The sequence below is a fragment of the Poeciliopsis prolifica genome, unplaced genomic scaffold, assembly GCF_027474105.1.
Source record: "Poeciliopsis prolifica strain line A6 unplaced genomic scaffold, Auburn_PproV2 SCAFFOLD033, whole genome shotgun sequence".
NCBI classification, from domain to species: Eukaryota; Metazoa; Chordata; class Actinopteri; order Cyprinodontiformes; family Poeciliidae; genus Poeciliopsis; species Poeciliopsis prolifica.
Window position 1 is genome coordinate 3259206 of NW_026562408.1, and position 20454 is coordinate 3279659.

At 36.7% G+C, this 20454-nt stretch overlaps 1 protein-coding gene across 2 annotated transcripts; it reads left to right on the forward strand.

Annotated features, from left to right (window-relative positions):
* Positions 1-260: 260 nt before the first annotated feature.
* On the forward strand, positions 261-19718 carry rbm27 (RNA binding motif protein 27). Of its 2 annotated transcripts, XM_055051531.1 has the most exons (21): positions 261-444; positions 2788-2906; positions 4287-4414; positions 4593-4672; positions 5459-5655; positions 6048-6362; positions 6848-7075; positions 8585-8773; positions 9323-9469; positions 9663-9816; positions 10553-10706; positions 10812-11036; positions 12070-12201; positions 12586-12702; positions 12832-12906; positions 13030-13206; positions 13392-13496; positions 15741-15968; positions 16037-16120; positions 16201-16320; positions 17471-19718. In XM_055051531.1, the coding sequence occupies exons 1-21, from the start codon at positions 386-388 to the stop codon at positions 17579-17581; spliced, it is 3144 nt and encodes a 1047-aa protein (XP_054907506.1). In that variant the 5' UTR covers positions 261-385; the 3' UTR covers positions 17582-19718. The 2 variants fall into 2 exon arrangements, with proteins under 2 accessions (XP_054907506.1, XP_054907505.1); XM_055051530.1 differs by lacking the exon at positions 8585-8773 and having other exon boundaries at positions 277-444.
* The last annotated feature ends 736 nt before the right edge of the window (positions 19719-20454 follow it).

Genomic DNA, 20454 nt, shown 5'->3' on the forward strand with positions numbered 1-20454 from the left:
ATGACACCGACAGTCAGCTTTCCGCAGAGCATTCTGGGTAATGCAGTCTCCACGAGGTCTTAAGCGTTAACTTTGAAAAAACAGATAGCTGACCGCTCGATTTAAATATGGAAGGTTTTGCTAATGTTCAAATAATATGTGAATCTGCTTGTGTTAATATTTAATTATCATTTTCAAATCGACGCTTTAATATTAAATATTACAACGTCCCTCGTCAGGCCTACGTTACGACAATCCGACTCGTGTTGCCATGCCGTAAAACAGTGCGTGCGACCTGCCAGTAGAGAAGACAGAAGGCCTAAAAGCTTATAAATGTATAGACGATGAAAGTAGGGTTGACGAAGCACATTTTCTATTTATAGGCAGTATTAAAGTCTTTTTCACAATGATCATAGAAAATGTGGAAGCCTTCAAGACGTGGCTGGCAAAACTCCTGGAGCCGATGTGAGTATTGAATTGAAATGACATTTAGCTCGCATGCTACGTTAGCTGGCGAGCCTGACCAAAGCATCATTGGAGCCGTGCTATAATCAGGGCCTTTGAAGGAAGAGACCAGCTATAATCCTTGCTCACTTAGCTCAGGAAATCCACGTTTAACGTGCCTCATTTGGGGTAGTTGTATATGTTTTCCACTCCGATTTTGTAATAATTTGGTGTTAGATTTGGAGCACAAGCTGTGACTTTATCACGACTCTAGGATATTACTAAGCTCCAATGCAAGACATATAACTTGTGGTTATGTTTCTACTTGTGGCTGCAGTACAAGCTCGATGTACGTAGCTGCAGTCCGCTTTAAGCTAGTAACTTGACTTTTTGAGTTACCATAGTTACACACTCGAGTGGTACACGTAATTGTATATACGCAGACGTTTTTAAGGGTTTTTAGAAACGAAATGAATCTTGTTGGCCACTTTAGTCGCCATTGCTACGGTTTTATGTTTTTTTTTATGTCTCTATGGAAACTGACGTTTCTAAAATTTTGAATAATTGTCTGGAAGAATCAGTGGTGATGGATATTAAATGAATCCACTTGTAGATTGATCATAGTTCTGTGGCGTGCCGAATGTTTGCAAGTTGTTTGCATTGAGTTTTGTGATTAAGTAGGGTCTTTTTTTCAGTCTTTAAAAATACTGTCCATTGATCTGTGTTGCTTTCTGCTGCAAACGTTCACTTACGAAAAAAAAATCCATTTGTTTAACGAAGTATGAATTTTTACATATGCATTTCACAACATAATTGTTTCTAAAATGTGCATTGAAGAAAGCAACTACTTCTGGTTTGTGTTTACTTGAGTCAATGACATCACAAGAGACATCGGAGCTAATCAGCTGCAAATACTAGTAAACAAACTAACTCGGTTTTTTCCATTCCCACAATATTTGCACCTCTGTTCTTGAGCTTTAGCATCTTGATCCCTAACATCTTGATCAGATGTGGTCTCAAAAGAGAGTAAAAGTTCATCCAACTGCCCAAATACATCACTGGCATAAAAAGTTTGAAAGTATGAATAACTGATGTTGAACACCCTCATACATGTTGTTTCAAAGCAGTTCTTTTTTATTTGTAATATTGCAATCATTAAAATTGTGATCAAATTTGTGACTTAAGCTGAAATCTTTTGAAAATGAAATTCAGAGCTCACAGTCCTAGTCCACTTCATAAATTGTTTCCACATTTGTCTTTAATTTTTGTTAATTCCATGAAGTGTTCTCACATTTGACTTGAAAACTTTGCTGGAGCGGTACACCATACAGATAAATACCTTTTTAAAGGAGCATCGTATGTATATATAAAAAAACAAAAACAACATTTAAATAGGAGGGAGGACATTCCATATGCTTTCAGTTCCTGTATTCTGAATTGTTAAAGAAAGGAACAATGGATAATTAATGTAAATTAATCAACCATTAATTTAGATTAATGGGTGACTAATATGTGACTCTAAAATATGTTATGCTTAACAATTTGGATGTCAAAAATGATCTGAAAATAAACAAAGATGTAATTGTTTCTTTAAAAAGTAGTTTATATTTTTTACCTGAAAGGATAACAGAAAGATAAACATCAAGTTGGTTTTGGTTTGATGCTTTGGGGATTGAGAAAAACTGATAGTTCTTAAATATTTGTTTAGTTTGTTGGGTAGCAGTTTTTGTGTGTGTTTGGAAAGTTTAAACTGTTGTAAACAGCTATGAGTCAAGATGCTTTGGGTCTGTTTGTACTTGTTGTGTAGAAGGAGCATATTTTGGACCCTTTCTTTAAACTGTTTTAAAGTGTAATCTTGTTAACCCCTTAACCCTCACTCCAGGAAAAAACAATGGAAACGGCACGTAGGCATTCTGCTGCTGTGGTTAATTAAGTTTTATATTTGCATCTAATGATCTCCAGTCTTCCTCTGTCTTAAATGTCTGGCTAATGCTATTGTAGCAAGCTGTATTTCAAGCAATAATACAGTCTAAAAGTATGGATACAAATGGCTGTGCATATTGGTAAATGATTCACCTGTCTGGCTGTGCATTACCAAACAGGTGACTGGTACAGTTATGTTTTCTCAGAGGTGATTATGGAGACAACCCATCTCAAGTTGTCAGATTCCTTAGTTTAAAGTTGAAAATTTTCACAGCTTCTTATCTTTATATATTTCTGCAACTTGTTAAAATCAACATGACTTAAACCATTAATAACTGGCTAATCTATTAACTTTACGAAGAAATTGCCTAAGCTACGTGGCTCAATTGAAACATGATTTTAGACTTTTTGAATAAATATTCCATCCTTTCTCACTTGCAGATGTGATGCTGATCCTGCTGCATTGGCCAACTACGTAGTGGCTCTTGTGAAGAAAGACAAACCAGAGAAGGAGCTGAAAGCACTTTGTGCTGACCAGCTTGATGTTTTCCTACAAAAGGGTAAGAAGTTTGTATTTAAAGCTTCTTTTAAGCTGATTGGATGCAGAAAGACATCCTTTTTCTGTTTTAAAAATGTGTGTTGCTTTCTCAGTTAGCTGAAATGGAAAAAGGAAAAAACTAAAAACAGTTAGTTTAGTCTTTCACCCCTTGTTGTCCCCTGCTCTGTTATGATGGGACTCAAGTAGGGAAGTTATAGTTTAAAGAATGGTTAGAAACGTATATTAATTCAGTCATTAAATGTTGATTATTAAAGAATGATATGGTCCCTTTTCAGAGGTATTAGTTTTTTATAAAACACAAAATATACTTAACGCTAAAATAACATAATAGAATCTCCAATTTGTTGTTGCATTTATGGACTAAAGAAGTGAAAGTTCTCATATCTTGATGCACTTGGCAGGCAGAGAAATAAGAGTTTTTCTTATTTGACCTTCCAATCAAAGGGAAATTTTGCTGGTCCATCACATGGCTAGATATATTTGGATCACTTTGAAAGTATAGGTTATTTAAAAAATAATAATTGTAACATATTGCTTGAGAGAGTTTTTGATAAATTGGTTCATTCAGAAAGACATATTAAGCGATTTACATACAAAAAAACCTCAAATATATTTACCCACTTTATGCAAAATTAGTATTTGATAAAGTTCTGGCTATCTCAAAAGGTTAAATGAGACAGCATTGTTTCAGATTATTTCCAGAGTGATTTGTTGTAAGCCTTGTAAGAAATGATAAAAGTAATTTACGTCAGTGATGGATAGTCAAACCTAGCTGTACAGAGAGTGAGAAATTTGCATGTTTCAAATGGCATCATGTAAATAAACCATAATGTTTCCAAGCTGTACGTTAGATTATCTCCTCTATGACCTTAAGAGGGAAACTGTAAACGTTTGATTTTATTTTATTTTATTTTTGACATGTAACAATGACTTGTGATCCAAACACTATTATTTTCAGAAAGAATGCTGAAGTTTGCTGATTGAAGCTACTAGTTTTCTTCTTAGAGAGCATATAAGATTATTTACTGCATCGCAAATGGTGAAAACGAAAATAATGTCTTTGAGTTTGTTTATATCATATAACATTATAGATATTCACCAATTGCTTCTCCAGTGGCTGAAAAACATGTTTTTGTATTATCTAGCATTTTTTGTATTAGTTGTATTACATTTATTTACATATTCACATTGTTTTTGTACTGTATGACATTATAATTGATTATACTGTGCTATACTGGGATAAACATAGAAATAATAAAATGATTGGTTTCTAGACAATAGACATATCATCAATGCAGAGTATTATCCAGTCCAACTATATAACTGGCCACACATCTAACAAAATAAAAAAAATTTCATTGCTTTTGTTTTGCTTTTCTAGAAACCATAGGATTTGTAGATAAACTTTTTGAGTCGTTGACAACAAAGAGCTACCTGGGTAACCCTGCTGCCAAGGAGGGTCCAAAAGAGGAGGTGAAACCAGCGACTCTCAAGGCTGATGTTGTTGAGGTAAGAACAGTGGACAAGGACACATTAAAAAAATTAGTATAAAGTTTCTTAAAGAGAAGAGCTACCTTATCTTTTTAATATTTACATCAAAACAAATTTATATTTGAAATGTTGATTTTTTTTTATTTATATTTTTTTAAATCTCTTCCTGTGTAACCTAATTATTGTTTCCCTGAAGGCTGAAACTCCAGAGGAAGAGAGAGAAAACAGACGCAGGAGAAGTCCCCTGAGAAACCGCGTTGACTTCAACGAATCCAGGCAAGGCTGTGGCTTCAACTGTATTCTTCATATGTTGTTATATTTCTATGGCTACTCTCATGAATATAGAGAGGTGTGTGATTATACTTAACATCTGCAAAACATCGGCAGTGTCTTTGACATAAAAGCCTAGTCGCCACCTTTAACTCCCTTTGCGACAGGCATAAATAACACATTTCTGTAGAAGAAATCCCTATTGACATATATATATATATATATATATATATATATATATATATATATATATATATATATATAATATATATATATATATATATATATATATATATATATATATATATATATATATATATATATATGTGTGTGTGTATGTATATATATAAATATATGTATGTATATATATATATATATACATATGTATGTATATATATATATATATATACATATATGTATGTATATGTATGTATATACATATACATACATATGTGTATATATATATATACATGTGTGTATATATATATATATACACACACACAAGTTTTCATTAGCTGTAATCACAATAAATAAAGTTTTCAGAAATGAATACTAAATTGAAACAACTTTTTAACTGCTTGAGATACATGCCAACTGGATTAAGACCCAGAACAGATTGATCTTGGATGGAAGGATGACATTGTAATTTATCGAAATGCCCTTTTGATAAAGATATTAAGACCTTTATCAAAAGTCTTTCTTGTTGGAAAATTGCTTGGCTCATGGTTTCATCCAAAGCAGTTACGGCGCAGATAAGTCATTCAAACGTGTTTCCTCTAATAAACCCTGCAGGAGCCGCGAAGACAGGAGGCGAGATGAGCGCAAACGCAGAGACTTCGAGCGGCACAGCAAAGCCGGCGATGCCCACCGCGAGCGAGAGCGTCATGAGCGGCGCAGAGGCAGCCCCCGGGGGAGGAGCTACAGCCGCAGTCGGAGCAGGAGCGGCAGCCGAGGGAAGAGCAGGGACCGGGAGCACAGAGGAGGCAGAGGTGAGAGAGGAACAGAGCAAGTGTTCCCACACAAGCCGAGATAAAGTCACAGGGGACCAGACCCAGGTGTGGAGCAGCTCTTTAACTGTGCAGTAGAAAAGCTGCCAGGAGCAGTGTGGAGCTGAGCTGGTTTGGACTGTTTCGAGAAGGTCGAATGTAGCGGATTGTATTGTTTTTAGTTGCGCTGTCGAGACTTAATAGGACAATGTGGACAGCTTTGCAGTCACATCATTGGGGATTCAACAACATGGGTTGGAATTGGCTAAATCATCCACAAGGTTCAGCTTGTGTATTGCAAGAAGTTGCTGTTTTCAAAATGGATCTTTAAACCCTTCAGTCTTACATTAGTTTTATCGATACATTTTTCAAATGTTTCTTCTTGTTTTTAACAGATTTCAAGTCAAAGTTTGATGTGGAAAGAAAGGACAATGATGGATACAACGCTTCGCAAGCATCTGGCCCCCAGCAGCAGCAGCATCCACCGCCTCTACTGCCCCTTCCCACCCCTCCGCATCCCTTCTCCTCTGCTACCTCGTCTGCTGCGATCTCAGGAGTTGGAGGGGTTCCTGTCGTGACGCCGGCTCACCTGCCCGACAGCACTACAGACAGCTGGTCCAGCTACTACATCGCTCAGCGGCAAGATGGTGTCGGAAAGCCCTTCGGCAGCAAGAATACTCCACTCAAGCAGCGCTGCAGGGACTATGATGGTAGGAGCTGAGTTTATGTTTTTGTAAAAAAAAAAAGGGGGGGGGGAGGGCATTGAAGGTCTTACTTAGAAAAGTTTAGCTGTATTTGGTTAGTATAAAGCTGGCGTTTCTCTTTCCCTCAAGGGTTCAGGCCCTTGTTGAGTCTCTTTACTAATGACCACTGTTTAGCTCTCTGTCCTTTGTCCCCAGTGGGAGGTAGCACAGCGCTAGGCCTTCTCTGCACACACACAGGAGAGTTTAAACTTAAAACCTCTGTCCCTGCAGCTCTCTGCTGTCACAGTGCTCAAACAGCCACAGGAGACCTGCTGCTTTAATGAGGCTGTGGGGTAAACTCACACTGGATGTGTCAACATACCTTTTGTCCTCAACATTTGCTTTTTATTTAGTCACCTTGATCAGTGTTGATACTCTTGTGGTGGATTTTAAATTTGCAATGGAACCTGTTGGGATTGACTTATGTTTTTGTGTCTTTTTTGCTCAAACAGAGAAAGGATTCTGCGTCCTTGGTGACCTGTGTCCCTTCGACCACGGCAGCGACCCTCTCATTGTCGATGACGTCACCTTGCCCAAAATGATTCCTTTTCCGCCTCCTCCCGTCATGCCTCCTGCTGGCTTGCCCATGCCCCCCATCACTGAGCCACCCCCCTCACTCAGGATGCCAGCAATGCCCCATTATGCCCAGCCACCACCACCAGGTGTCTTCCCAATGACAGGTGAGTTTTAGTGACACTTATTTTGTATCTTTATTTCTTCTTGTCTCTTTCTTTGACATTTATTTTATTTTTTTTATCATGTGTCTTCTTAAAAACAGTTTCTGTGTGGTTAGCCCATCTACAATTGCTCTCTCTACCCTGGTATAAATAATCATCCTGGCTCATCAGAATTTAGTTGTAGTAATTAGATGAGCCTAACAATCCTCCACCGGAAGCCAGTGCAGTTAGCGTCTTCACATGCAAATAAATTTTAGTCACATGTCAGTGTGTGCTGTCAGCTGGGGATCCACTATGAAAAGCTCCGTGAATGTTTCCTAATTGTCTCAGATGTATTCAGTCACTTGATCTACGTTATTATTCCAGGATTTCTACTCAGTTTGGAAGAGTCTGGAAATGTCTGGAATTTGGTTTTAGTAATTTCAAGATCAGGATATTTATTATATTAAAAAAACCTGTTAGGGTTTTGTTCCCTGTCCCTTTGGCCAAATTTTGTGTTCCTCCTTTTGTCGTTCATTCTTTTTGTCGTTTTATTTCTGTTATCTTAATTTATTTGTTCATTATATTATTTTTTTCTACTCTTTCCTGCTTCTTTTTCCCCTTATTTCTATTTTAAGTTGTTCTATTCTTTATTCTCTGTATTTCTCTCCACTTCTTATCTCCTTTGTTGTCTTTGCTTCTTTATTTCCTTCAATTTTCCTTGAGTATTTGTGTCCTTTCTTTCTTTGGGCCTTTCCTGCCTTGTGTTCTTGCTTTCTTTTTGCCTCCCTTTCTTGTTTCCATCATTGCATTAACAATCTGTCTTTTCCTGTTTCCTCTTATCATCCATTCTTCCTTCATTTCTATTCCCACTTCTGTCCCTCTTCCCTTGTGTCCTTCTTTTCATCCTTCTTTACATTTCTGAATCATTTCTTCTGTCCTTCCAGTTGCATTTTCTTCAATGTTTAAATAAAAATCATTGTCACTAAACCAAAAGGACAACACTGCCATTCTGCATCTTTTCCAAACATCCCTAAACTGACTGCAAATTTCACATATGGAGAGACTTTATCTGCTTTGCATGAGTCAATTTTCAGTCCAGTGTTTGTAAATCATGGTATCTCCTCAGATGAATGTTGCAGCCAAGATGTGAACAAAAATCTTTTAGACTTTACTTGTACATTTTCTTGAAATGGAAAAAGTGCCTTTTCTGAGTTCTGGTAGATTTTTAGGTCAGTTCTATGCTCTCACTTATTGGTTGTGGTTGCTACTTTTCATGGCTCTTCATGGATCTTCTACTCTTTAGGTTTTGGCCCAAATATTTAGGAATCTTTTAAAACTTTAAAGAGATTATACCTCTTATTTCTATAGATGTTTTTCCATTTGTCTGTGTAAATTTTATGTAAAAACTATTGCCCATATTTCTTGGTTTTTGTATAGAGTGAATACATTTTTCAGTGTAGAAAACAATCTCATACACTGCTGTTCATACGATACATCTGAGACATTGGATTGGACCTTTGTCTCCTCCAGGACCCCCACTGATAGCTACCAGTGGGATCGATACCCCCAACCATCAATCTGCAATCACTTCTTCTCCCCCCATTGGACCACCAGGAGTGGGGCTCCCACCTACTCTTCCTCCTCCTCCTCCTGCTCCTCCTCAACCTCCTTCCTCGTCCTCATCTGTGTCTCTGCGGCCCCAATATGTCCAGTCTGAATGTAAGCAGAAATGCTTTTCCTATTCAGATTGGGACTGTGTGGCTTTTTGTTTCAGTTTCCGTTCTTTATTTTTCTTCTTTTTCTTTATGTTGACTTTTCTGTTCAGACAGTAAATTTTTCTGCTGACTAAAGCATGTTTTACATACTATGGAGATTTTGGTTATTTGTTTTATTATGTGTTGGATGAGCTTCTTTGCATGTTCTTTGAGTTTTGCAGTATCCCTTCCTGGCCATATGGTGGTGGTGTTTATTTCTAATGTGACAGTTTGCAGCTTCAGATTACTGATAGTTGTACAACATATATTTTTCTGTTCCAGTTGAACTTATTTGCTTTCTAATCTCTTGTTTTACTTCTACCACATTAAGCTGCAGCTCACACTAATAATCATTAGCATTTTGTTTTAAATTATTTTATTTTATTTTATATGCAGGTGTTTTTTAAAAACTTGGGCATATATGGAAGCTCCAGCTTTACTTTAGATTTTAATAAATAAAATATTTTAATCTTCATTACTTCCAGTTTGTAAATTAATGGTTATCTCTTTTTAGATAACTATGATCCGGAAGGCTACAACCCAGAATCTCCAGGACTGACGGCTGCGGGTCGTAATTCTTATCGCCAGTTTATTCCCCGAGTCCAGACCCAACGCTCTAACCTCATTGGCCTCACCTCCAGCGAAGGACAAGGATCCAGAGGTAACAATTGTGGTCTTGCTAAATGACCCAGTCTTCAGAAAATTAGCTTTATTCCACATCGTCCTCATAAATCCAAAAATATTATTACTGTGTCTCTAACACAGTAAATATGAAATGCAGTCAATGCATTTCATCTTTTGATTTCTCATTTTTAACTAAAAAGCATTTCTTGTCTTTCTATTTCCTCTTCAAGCGGCCAACATAGTGATCCAAACAGAGCCAGCAACTGCATCCAACTCTCCTGGAAATAATGTGTCTCGCTTCAACGCTGAGCAGGACAGCAGGAAGAGGATGATGGGAGGCAGTATAGCCGATGGTTCAGCAGCTAAGAAACCCTGGATGGAGAAGTAAGGAGTCAAAAGATTCACATAAACATAAAGAAAATGTAGAATGACAGAATAAGATAAACACAGAAGCTACATTTCTCCTACTTAGGTAAGGTTTATTTAAAAAAAAAAAAAAAGATTTTTTAAGATTCTTAAAATTATTTACCAGACACAAAGCTGCTACATCTTCCCTTATGAAGACCTCGGACGATTTAGTCATGGTGTTTGTAGAATATAAAGCATAGTGCAAACATTTTAAAAAGGTTTTTCGATTAGTTTGAATTGTTAGTTATTGTTGTTTTTACTTTTTTAATATTTTATTGGGTCATATGGATATAAAATATGTTAGAAAAAAAACATGCTCTCATTGGATATCCATTTTTTTTCCACCTGAGTATACTTCTAGTGTTCAATTACAGATGCTGTACTTTGATATTTATTACAACTTATTATAGAGCATAAACTGTAATCTTGACTACAGTAATCTGTAATCAAGATTACATAAACTTAATTTTATATTTAACTTTACTGTTAAATATAAAACACATTTTTGTGAAATTAATGAATTTGGAACAGAAAAGAAGGAAAACTAAAACATACAATCTGTCGACAATGAGTTTTTCTTATCATTTTGAATTTTCTTTAGGTTTATTTGTTCTTTTGGACCCAAAAGTCAGCTCTTATTTTACATGATCAAAACTAAGTTATTTCGAAGATTAACATCACTGTTTTTGTTGTCATTTTTCTGTTGTTTTAGGCCAAATTTTGCTGGTCAGGATAAGAATATTTTTCCAAAGAGAAACCACTATGTGAACACAAAGCTGGAGGTGCGCAAGATCCCACGGGAGCTGAATAATATCACCAAGCTCAATGAGCATTTCAGCAAGTTTGGAACCATCGTCAATATACAGGTGCGGTATTTATTGGATGCAATAAAGCAGATGAAAAGTGATACAGATTAAAGCAATAGAGAACTTTATGTTGTGCTGACCAGTTCACTTTCACTCTCTACCTAGGTTGTGTTTGGCGGTGATCCAGAGGCCGCTCTGATTCAGTACACAAAGAACGAAGAGGCCAGACGCGCCATATCCAGCATCGAGGCCGTCCTCAACAACCGCTTCATCCGTGTGTACTGGCACCGGGAGCCCAGCACCAACACCGCTGGTCAAGAGCCCACCTCAGGGAACCAGGGGCCCGGGTCGGTGCCAGGCCAAGGCTTGTCGCACAGCAACATGCATAAGGTTAGCTTAAAGAGCTAACAATAAAAAATCAAAAACACTTTCATCTCAGAAGGAAAGACACAGAGCCTTGTGTACAAAATATATTTTTATACAGCAAAAGTTGTGCATAAACAGTGGTTTGTGTGTGAAGATTCCTACCTTAGTTCAGAGATTTCCAAAAGACAACCAATATTTCCAGGATGATCCCTAACAGACGGAGGTTGAATTTTTTTGATGTCTGAAAAGACATTTATGTTTCAGTGCTGGAAAAGAGTCCATCTTTTGTTCTTAGGCCTGTTTAAAAACAGCGACACCTGGCGGCGAAATAAAGCCAAAGCAATTCAGCAAGTGAAGCATAATTCGTGGCAGTGGCAAATAAAAATCCATACGATGTGGTTATTTTAACCTGCTGCTGATTTGGTGATGTAATTAATGATTGCATCACCATAAAAATGATCATATACTTGATTTTTAGCATCACTTATGCAGCAAAAGTACAACTAAGTTCTTTACTAAACTGAATTAAAAAATTTTTTTCCCAGAAATACCTTTATATGTTTGCACACATATTCATCAACATGCATGGCGTATTTTGCAAAACATTGCAGACTAGAACAATGAAACGCTTCATAACATTACAAAGTGAAGCTTTTAAATGCTATTGATTTTCTGACAGTGCTGTTTTGAGAAAAGCTGCAGCAAGGCAGAGTGGTGCAAATGCTGAAGCCTCGGTATCATTATTTTTAACAATGACACTCATACTGAAAATGCCGTAAGTCTTCTTATCTTAGAAACAACTACCACATTAAATACTTCTGAGTCTTCAACTAAACAAAGTGTGCAAATGGTTCTTTCTCTGATAGAGAGTTCATATCTGTCCACAGAAAACAATGACAGATTTGAGTTTGCAAACAGTCAGTCAAGAAAACATCAGCAAACTCAAGCTAATAGTCATCCAATTTCAAGTCGCCAGTTGATTTCTCTTTAAATTTCTTAAAATTTTTAATTGTCTATTTTTTTTTTTCTTTTATTGCCATTTGTAATGTTTCTGCAGGGGATTAAACAACACAGTCCAGGTGCCTACGTGCTGAACAAGACGGTACCCAAGCATCACCTGAACGCAGCACCTGGAACCACAATCGCAACAAAGACGGACGGCATGAATCCGAACTCTGACGCTCTCATTGTACGCTTTTATTCTCATCAGTATACAAAAATATGTTTGCTGACGTTTTTTTTGCGTGAAGATATATCATTTAACTAATGATGCAGCTTTATATGGCTGTACTGAACCACAGTGATGCTATGGACATCATCAGACATCATGAAGGTTTTCATATCATCAAGTTAAGGAAGGTGTAAAATTAAAAGATTTGATGTCTTTAATATTTTTAGAATATGTCATGTTCTGCACTATTTTAAGCTCCTTACGAGCCATTTTTCAGGATTGCCTTCCAAGCTGGTGGTTCCAGGCAAAGCCTTCTACTGTGAACAAAGATTTACAGCCATGTGTATTTCTGATGACCTATATGGTTCTATTTCTTTTTCCTCTTCTTCTTGTGACACATAGGTGGCACCAAACACCCAGAAAGGCCCCTACACACCCACAGCTGCCAAATCGTCCTCAAAGAGTCTTGGGAAAACTGGAAAAGCACTAGAAGTGCAGGAAGCTATTAAAAAGAAGCAAGTAAGTAGGATATATGTTTTTTATTTGCTAGCATATTCCAGAATACATGCAAAAGATCGAGTATTTTGTTTGTGAAATATTTTTTCACTGATAGCTTGTAGTTTACTAAGGGCTTGTTTTCTGTTGTAGGAGGCGATGAAACTCCAACAAGACATGAGGAAAAAGAAACAGGAGATGCTGAAGACGCAGATCGAGTGTCAGAAAGTAACATACCCTCTTTTGTCTTCTCTTCACTGGGTTTTGACATGACCTTTGCTCTAAGGTTTTCTCTTGCCTTGTGTTCTTGATTGCATTCAATTCATTTTCCTCTTACTGCTTTTCCTTAAGGCTCTGATCAACCGCTTGGAGAAAAACCGAGCAATGAAGCCCGAGGAGCGGGCCAACATTATGAAAACCCTCAAGGAGCTAACGGAGAAGATTACCCAGCTGCAGAATGAAATGAACCCCACCTCTCAGGTCTCAAGTGGCAAAACCAACCACAGCCAACCTAAGACTAAAACTGATGTAAGTTTAGAAATACATGTCTGTGCTGTACAAATATTTTACAAATAAGTTTTAAGATATACTAAATAAGTAGTGCTACTTTGGTAATCCTTAAAATCTCTTTTCTTTTTCTTCTGTTGACTTACTTTATTAAGTAAACAAACATATAATCAGGGTGTTTTTATATGTCTTGGTTTTCTCATCAGGCCCAGAAGGAGTTACTCGATGCTGAATTAGACTTTCATAAAAAAATTAGCTCTGGAGAAGACACAACAGACCTTAAGAGGAAACTGGTGGAGCTACGGGTGGAGGTACAAAAATTACACTGACATCATTTTCTAAACAAAGTCCTGAAAGTACTTATATAAATCAACCCTAAAGGAGTCAAATTAAAATTCATTAATACAACCAGAGAGAGTTGCCCCATATATATTAAGGTTCCCCAAACGGGGACCACAAACACACACAAACATCAGACATTTTTGTTTCCACAAGCTGAATTTGAGGATGTGATTCTTAGGAATGTCAGAGAGGAAGTTTACTGATAAGATTACTTTTTTTTTCTTTTCCACACATGCATAAATATGCAACAAAAGTAAACATTTAAAGCAAAATCTTAACACAAAATAAATAAAAGAGCTGGCATGAGTCAAAGCAACACTCTGGATAGGAGTTTGATGAGAGAATGATGGTATAACATAATATAAAGCTAAAAAAATTACCCTAACGCCTGACTATTAAAAAAAGGTCTATATTTCAAATATTTTAACAGTTTTACACTCATGAGTCCCATTAATTAATTTTGATTGCTGCACTAAAACATGTATATTTTAATCAATCAATCAAATTTTATTTGTATAGCACATTTCAGCTACAAGGCATTTCAAAGTGCTTTACATCATAAACACAAAACACAAAGGCATGCAACATAGAATAACATACCAAGGGGTTTTTTTCCCTTTTTTTCCCCCTTTTTTTCTTACCCTTTCCTTTGTCACGGAATTTAAGCGCCTGTTAGCGCCGGACTCCGCCGTCCGTTTAACCAGTGTATATTTAGTGTGTATATTAAAATAAACAAGCATAAGCAATAAAACAACAAGAGAGTGTTTAAGACAAGTGGGGTGAAAAATGCCAAGAGTCTGAAAAGCTGGAATCAAACCTGTTTGGTGCTGCTGTCAAAAACCAACTAGTCAGAACATTCTTTGTGTTTACTGCAACAAATTATTGTTTTCTTTTTATTCTTATTAGTGTTATCAGGGTCCTCTTTGGTCACTTTTCCCTGACCATCCAGAGTGAGTGTACATCTAAATGTACTGTAAATATAGACACTAATGGACTTTGTCCCTCAATCAGCATAACATCAACTTAGCTTTAGTTTGCTACACCTTATGTCCCTCTTCCTTGCTTCATCCCAGCGGTCCTTAATTAACTGGTTGTTAAAAATGCATATCCTCTGCCCCCCATCCCGCCTCATCCATCCAAGCCCAAACCTCTTTCTGCACATTAAACCGCAGCCACTTAAGCAATCCCAGAGGAGAAGCCGCTAACGAAGGCAATTCAGACACAAGTCGTTACACTGATGTGGGCCCGTCTCATTAAAGTTTGAGCTGCTGGTCTGTGTCGGAAAATTGCAGAATGACAATTAAAGGCAGAAGTATGGCAGGGACAAACAGAGAAGAGACGGGCTGTTAGGTTGTGGAGTGGTTAAGAAGTGAGATGTCATATTAAAAATGGAGGAGGGACAACTAATGGTGAAGTGAGAGAGCAGAACGCTTACAGGCCCTTCCAAAAGTATTTACACCCCTTAAACTTTTTCTTAAATGCATTTTATTTGAATTTTTTGTGACAGGCAAAGTCAAATAAGTGCTTAATTGTGAAGTGGAACGAAAATAAATAGGTTTCGATAAAGTGTTGCGTCCTACTACCGGGTTTGGACAGAAATAGAAATTTCTTCTCATTTAGCTTTGCTTTGTGTAGACACTTGCAATCAAATCTGACTGACCTTGAGCTATTTAGCCACACATTTTTAATATGATTTAATTCACAACTTTAACTAGGCCATTCTAACAGTAACATTCTTTGAGCAGACCCCTTCTATTGTATCTCTGGCTCTATGTTTAAGTCTCTAGTGGAAAATTTTGTTTGAACTTCTCTACAATTTCATCCCTGATCTGTCTGCTGTTAGTGCTCCTAATGATGCTGTTTGTTTAGGAATATTCTCTGACACATTGTTTGCAAATGTTGGACTGAAGATCCAAAGAGGGGTCACAAATCGATCATTGGGGGTCTTCAGATCCTCTTCAGAAATGAAAATAAATAATGAGAGATAATTGTTAAACATAATCATGCTACTGGTTAACAAACAGTATTTATAAATAAATTACTTAATTAATTGTATTGACTGTTGATGCTGCTGATGCTATTGTTATACTTCTGTTTAATCATTTAGTAATATACTTATATGGTATAATTTTGAAAACTATCATGCTTTTTTTCCAATTTAGTTACTTTGTCCCTTGAAGGAAATAAGCAAACAGTCTCTTTATTTTCTTTAGGCAAAGCGACTTGGTCTTATCATCCCACCAGCAGGCCGAGGCAGAGGCCGAGGGAAGATGGCGCCGGATCCCGGGGTGATGCACGCAGGCCGCGGCAGGAGCCGAAGCCGAGAGATGATGGCTCGCGGTGGAGTCGTAAACCGCATGGTTGTCGACCACAGGCCCAGAACGCTCGCTATTTTAGGAGTCACGCAGGAGGAAAAGGAAGAGCTAATGCTTCATTTTGTGGTGTGTAATTACATAATTTCACAGAACTAACCGCAGGAATTGTGCTAATCTTTTTCTCTGTCGTTCAGAAATTTGGGGAAATTGAAGAACTGCGTTACCAAGATGCCAACACTGTCATCATGACCTTTAAGACACGAAGCGAAGCGGAGAATGTAAGCTGCATGCTCCAAATAAGGCCAGATTTTTTGTCCTTTTTATGTTTTGAAAATAATCAGTGTATTTTGTATTCTAGGCAGCAAATCAGGGAGCTAAGTTCAAAGGTCGCGTTCTGCAGATTTCCTGGTACAAGCCCAAGTCATCATCCGTTATGTCTGAACCTGAGGCAGAAGAGACTAAAGACGAGGAGAAGGCGGTACGGCACGTCATACACACTCAGTTCAGGCTGAGCTTTTGTGCTTTGACACATTTTTTCAGAAAAGTTGGTCAACTTTTCTGAAGTTTTAGTTAAATTCACAGGTTGGAGTTGGATGTTTTTAGTGCTTGTGAATTTTTCACTGCTGCTCCCAGAGAGGGGAAACCTCTCTGTGCTAAGAGCATTCCAGCCTCTTGAGTAAATCTGCATTAAATCAGGTGAAATCCTTCTACTATGGTTTCTTTTAGCTGTTTAAGGGTGGATTCCCTTCCATATCACTTTAACGTGTTTTGCTCTTTTTTTAAGAAGGGTATTTTTATATATATATATTTTTTTTCCGAGGTTAGGTTTGTTTTTTAGGATTAATTTAGCTGTCACTATATCTCCTTAAGTCTGCATACAGTTGGTCTTCTCACAGAGCCATGTGCAGGATCCAGGGATATATTTTTATCTGAAACGGAAATTGGTTCAAGACTTTAACAGGACCAAGTGTTGGAAAAAAAGAGAATGAGTTTGGAAAGAATATTTGTATTTGTAATTATTCTCTATCATATATTCTAAATGTTATATCTACCCTTCCTTTAATCCTTCTGTGTTTCAATCATTCCTTTCTTCCTTATGACCTGTTATCCTCCATCTTTACTCCTTCTTTTTCACTTTCTTACAGCTTTCCTTGCTACTTTCCCTCCTTCAGTCATGTTTTCTTTTTCTTATTTTTTTGTAATTTCTTCCCCTATTTCCTTCTCATTTGTGTCCTTCCTTCCATCCTTCTGCCCCCTTTGTCCCTCCTTTTAATCCTTAATGTCCATATTCCATCCTTTTTATGTGTCCTTCCTCCTTTACCTGCACATATTTTCTTTGTCAGTGGTTTACTTTTTTCTTTCTTTCATGTGTTCTTTTTTCTTTTTTGTAATTGTTTTGTTTTCTTCCATGCCTCCTTATGTTCTTTCCTTAGGACATTTTATAATTTTCCTTTGCTTTATTTACAAAGCAAAGGAACATAATGTTCTCAAAAGAACTGTAAAGTTCTCGTGAGAGAAACTTCACAGTTTGTGTAAAGTTTCTCTCAAAGTGAAATGCTACATTTCTAAAATATGTTAAAACCAGAACAGCATAGAGATGTTTACTTGGTGTGTTTTAACTTGAACAGAAGGAAGCAAGCTCGTATCTCCCAGGAAACGAAGAGGGGAGGGAGGACGAAGAGGAGGAGGAAGACGACGATGAAGATGACGAGAATGAGAGCCGGTCTTGGAGACGATAAGGAGGCCAATGTGTCCCTGCATGCCCTCCAGTGGATTCAGTTCTTTTTATTATTTTTACCCTGCATACAAGGAAACAGTTTTTTTTTTTTATTTACATTAATTTTAGACTTGAATTAAAGGAAAACATCTTTTCTTTGTGATAAACAATTAAAAAAGCTCAGAGGGTCATTAGTTTTTGGATCCCTCGATGAAACATGAACAACATCTCACTTTTGCTGAGAGTGATAAATGTTTTGCTCTTATAGATAGAAAAATCTATGTATGTTGTAGTGTGCTTATCAGATGACTAATATCAGTAATGCACAACATTTGTGTCTACTGTGAATAGGTATTTTTATACATACTGTATTTAAGCTTTTTCTCACCAGTTTTTTGTAAGGAAAAAAAAAGATAAAACAAAACAATCTCACCCCCAGTTCAGGGACAGCCATTCCATCACCAGTAGAAAGTACTCTATTACTTCCAGAGAGAGGTCTGTTTATTTTTTTTCACCACATCGATGCACTGTGTTGTACCTGGTATGGTTTCAATTTCACTTTACTCTCAGTGGAATTGTTTGGTAGTAATTACGCAGAAAAATGTTAAAGATCTCAAGTATTTTTGATTCCATATCTTCGATTTGGCACGCCCAGCACATCGAGGTTCTGTTGAACCATAAGAGAGAGTGCGCAGGTACTGACGGATCCTGGTGCAGCAGATCAGTGTTCACAAATTACTGTTTCTGTGTCAACTGACAGATTTGTAGCATATATCCCCAGTTTTTCCCACTTTGATTTTCTTTCTCGCTCGGTCCAGTGCCACTCTGTGAAAACACATCCACACAGGCGTTTAGGAGAGAGTGGAAAATCCTGGTCGGATCACCTATTTTCAAAATGTGACATCCATAGACAGGTGTTTGAATGTAGTACTGAACATTTTGATTTTATTATAAAGAAATATATATAAATGTGTAATTTCTTTGCCTTAAACTATCAGCTCATTGCTGAGTTTTTACAGGATTTGTGATTTACTTTTGTAAATTTTGTAAATGCTTTGAAGAGAAATTACTGTTAACTTTGGATTTTTTTTCGTCATTTTTTTTCTCATAAATGGATTGTATATCAGGTAGAAGAGGTCAGACATGAGTGCACAATTTTGCCTATGTGTTGAATAGTCCACCCTGTTTTGTTTCCTTTTACTCCTCATTTAAGTAGAACAGTTTGCTCTAACCCAGTTCTCAGAGCCGCTCTGAGTTGTAAAAACACTTTTGAAAGACACTTGAGTCACGCAGCACACCCTAACTTATTTGCATGATTGCAGCGCTGTCTCACATCGTGAGATGCCAAGCTTAGGTGTGAAAGTTTGACAACTGAAGATTCTGCTTCCTGTTTTTGCCTTTTTATAACATACTGTGTTCCAAAGTCATCTGGATGGGATGAGCTCAGTTTGCTCAAATAAAAGCAAGATGACTTTAAATGCCCCTTCAGCAGACAATTGTTTACATTTCGATAATCAGAACTCAACTCGGTTGAGCATATCCAGAATGAAGCCAAGCTAAAGGTGAGATTAACTCATTAGCAGGCATAACTTTGCCTACTTGTAAATACATTAGCTCCACAACAGAGGCACAATTTAGGAGGTTATAGAACACTTTTAAACACATTTCATTCTCAGTGAAGTTTGATAAGAACCTGATGTGTTTCATTTTAGATCTTTACATTTCACTTTGCCACAAAGAGGTTTAAGTGTTGTGTTTTTGCATTTTTTTTTTCTTCTCTCTTTTGATTCTGAGCATCTCCCAGTTTTTGTACAACCTTCTGTAATGCTACTATCACCCAATAGTGTACAAAATGTAAAATGTTTATTGGATAATAGTTTTGGATTTGTTACTGTTTATATTTGCGGGATGTGTGTGTATTTTCTTCATGTATTTTATTTGTATAAATGGATTTATAATTTACTAGCATGTTTGCTTTTGCCAATAAAGACAAAGGAATGGGGTGCTTGTAAAATTATAAAAAAAAGAAATATAAATCATTGGATTTGGAAAAGAAAAAAGTAAATTAAAGAAAATTGAGCAAAAAGGTTAGAATATTGGCCATGGGGAGATAAAAGATACAAGCAAAAGCATTCCAGAAAACATTACCTTTAAAATAACGTGTGGTCTCCTTCATTGTATTTTTTATTTATTTTGTTGCTTCCCATACTGCAATTATGAGCATTATCACCCAAGTGTTGATGTGCTTCCACTTTCAGACATAATTTAAAATAATTGATAAAATTGGTAAAGTTCTAATGTTTTGTAAATGTCTAATGTTTTAGCTTCAATGCTAAAACACTTTGGAAAATGTCACATTCTATCCAAAATCTACATAAAGTGAGAAAAAAAGGGAACAGATTCTTCCAAGTTTTTTTTTTTTTATTACAATCAAGCTTTTACTGTATAAGTTGAAAAAGCTTGGGAATTTATCATTGCTGTGAAGCACTGACCTAATGTTTACCTGTGTAACCACACTAAACACCCATTTCAAAGACATTACATCTTCAGCATAGGGCAGCATGATGTATATTTAGTATCTTTTATATTGTAAAAAGGTATTAAATATTCATGTTAGTGTGTGAACATAAGTTACATGCACTAACTTTGAAAAGAAAAGGGGGTTGAACCCCTGCTGTCTTAAGTCCCACATAATTACATAGATTTTTTTTTTTACTTTTTAAATTAAAACTGCTATAAATATTCTTTCCTAACAGTGCCTGTGAAAAAAGTGGCTGCTAATAGTTTGAGAATTATGATATTTGACCTGATCCATGACCTCTGTTTAGCAGTGAATAGAGCTGGCTCTACAGTTTTAAAAAGAAACAAATGATAAAACTTCTCTTTTTAACACAA

Coding starts and splice junctions, on each gene's coding strand:
- rbm27 (XM_055051531.1), top strand. CDS start 386: ATGATCATAGAAAATGTGGAAGCCTTCAAGACGTGGCTGGCAAAACTC. Junction 6,363..6,847: donor GCGCTGCAGGGACTATGATG/GTAGGAGCTGAG, acceptor TTGCTCAAACAG/AGAAAGGATTCTGCGTCCTT. Junction 10,707..10,811: donor GAACCATCGTCAATATACAG/GTGCGGTATTTA, acceptor CTCTCTACCTAG/GTTGTGTTTGGCGGTGATCC.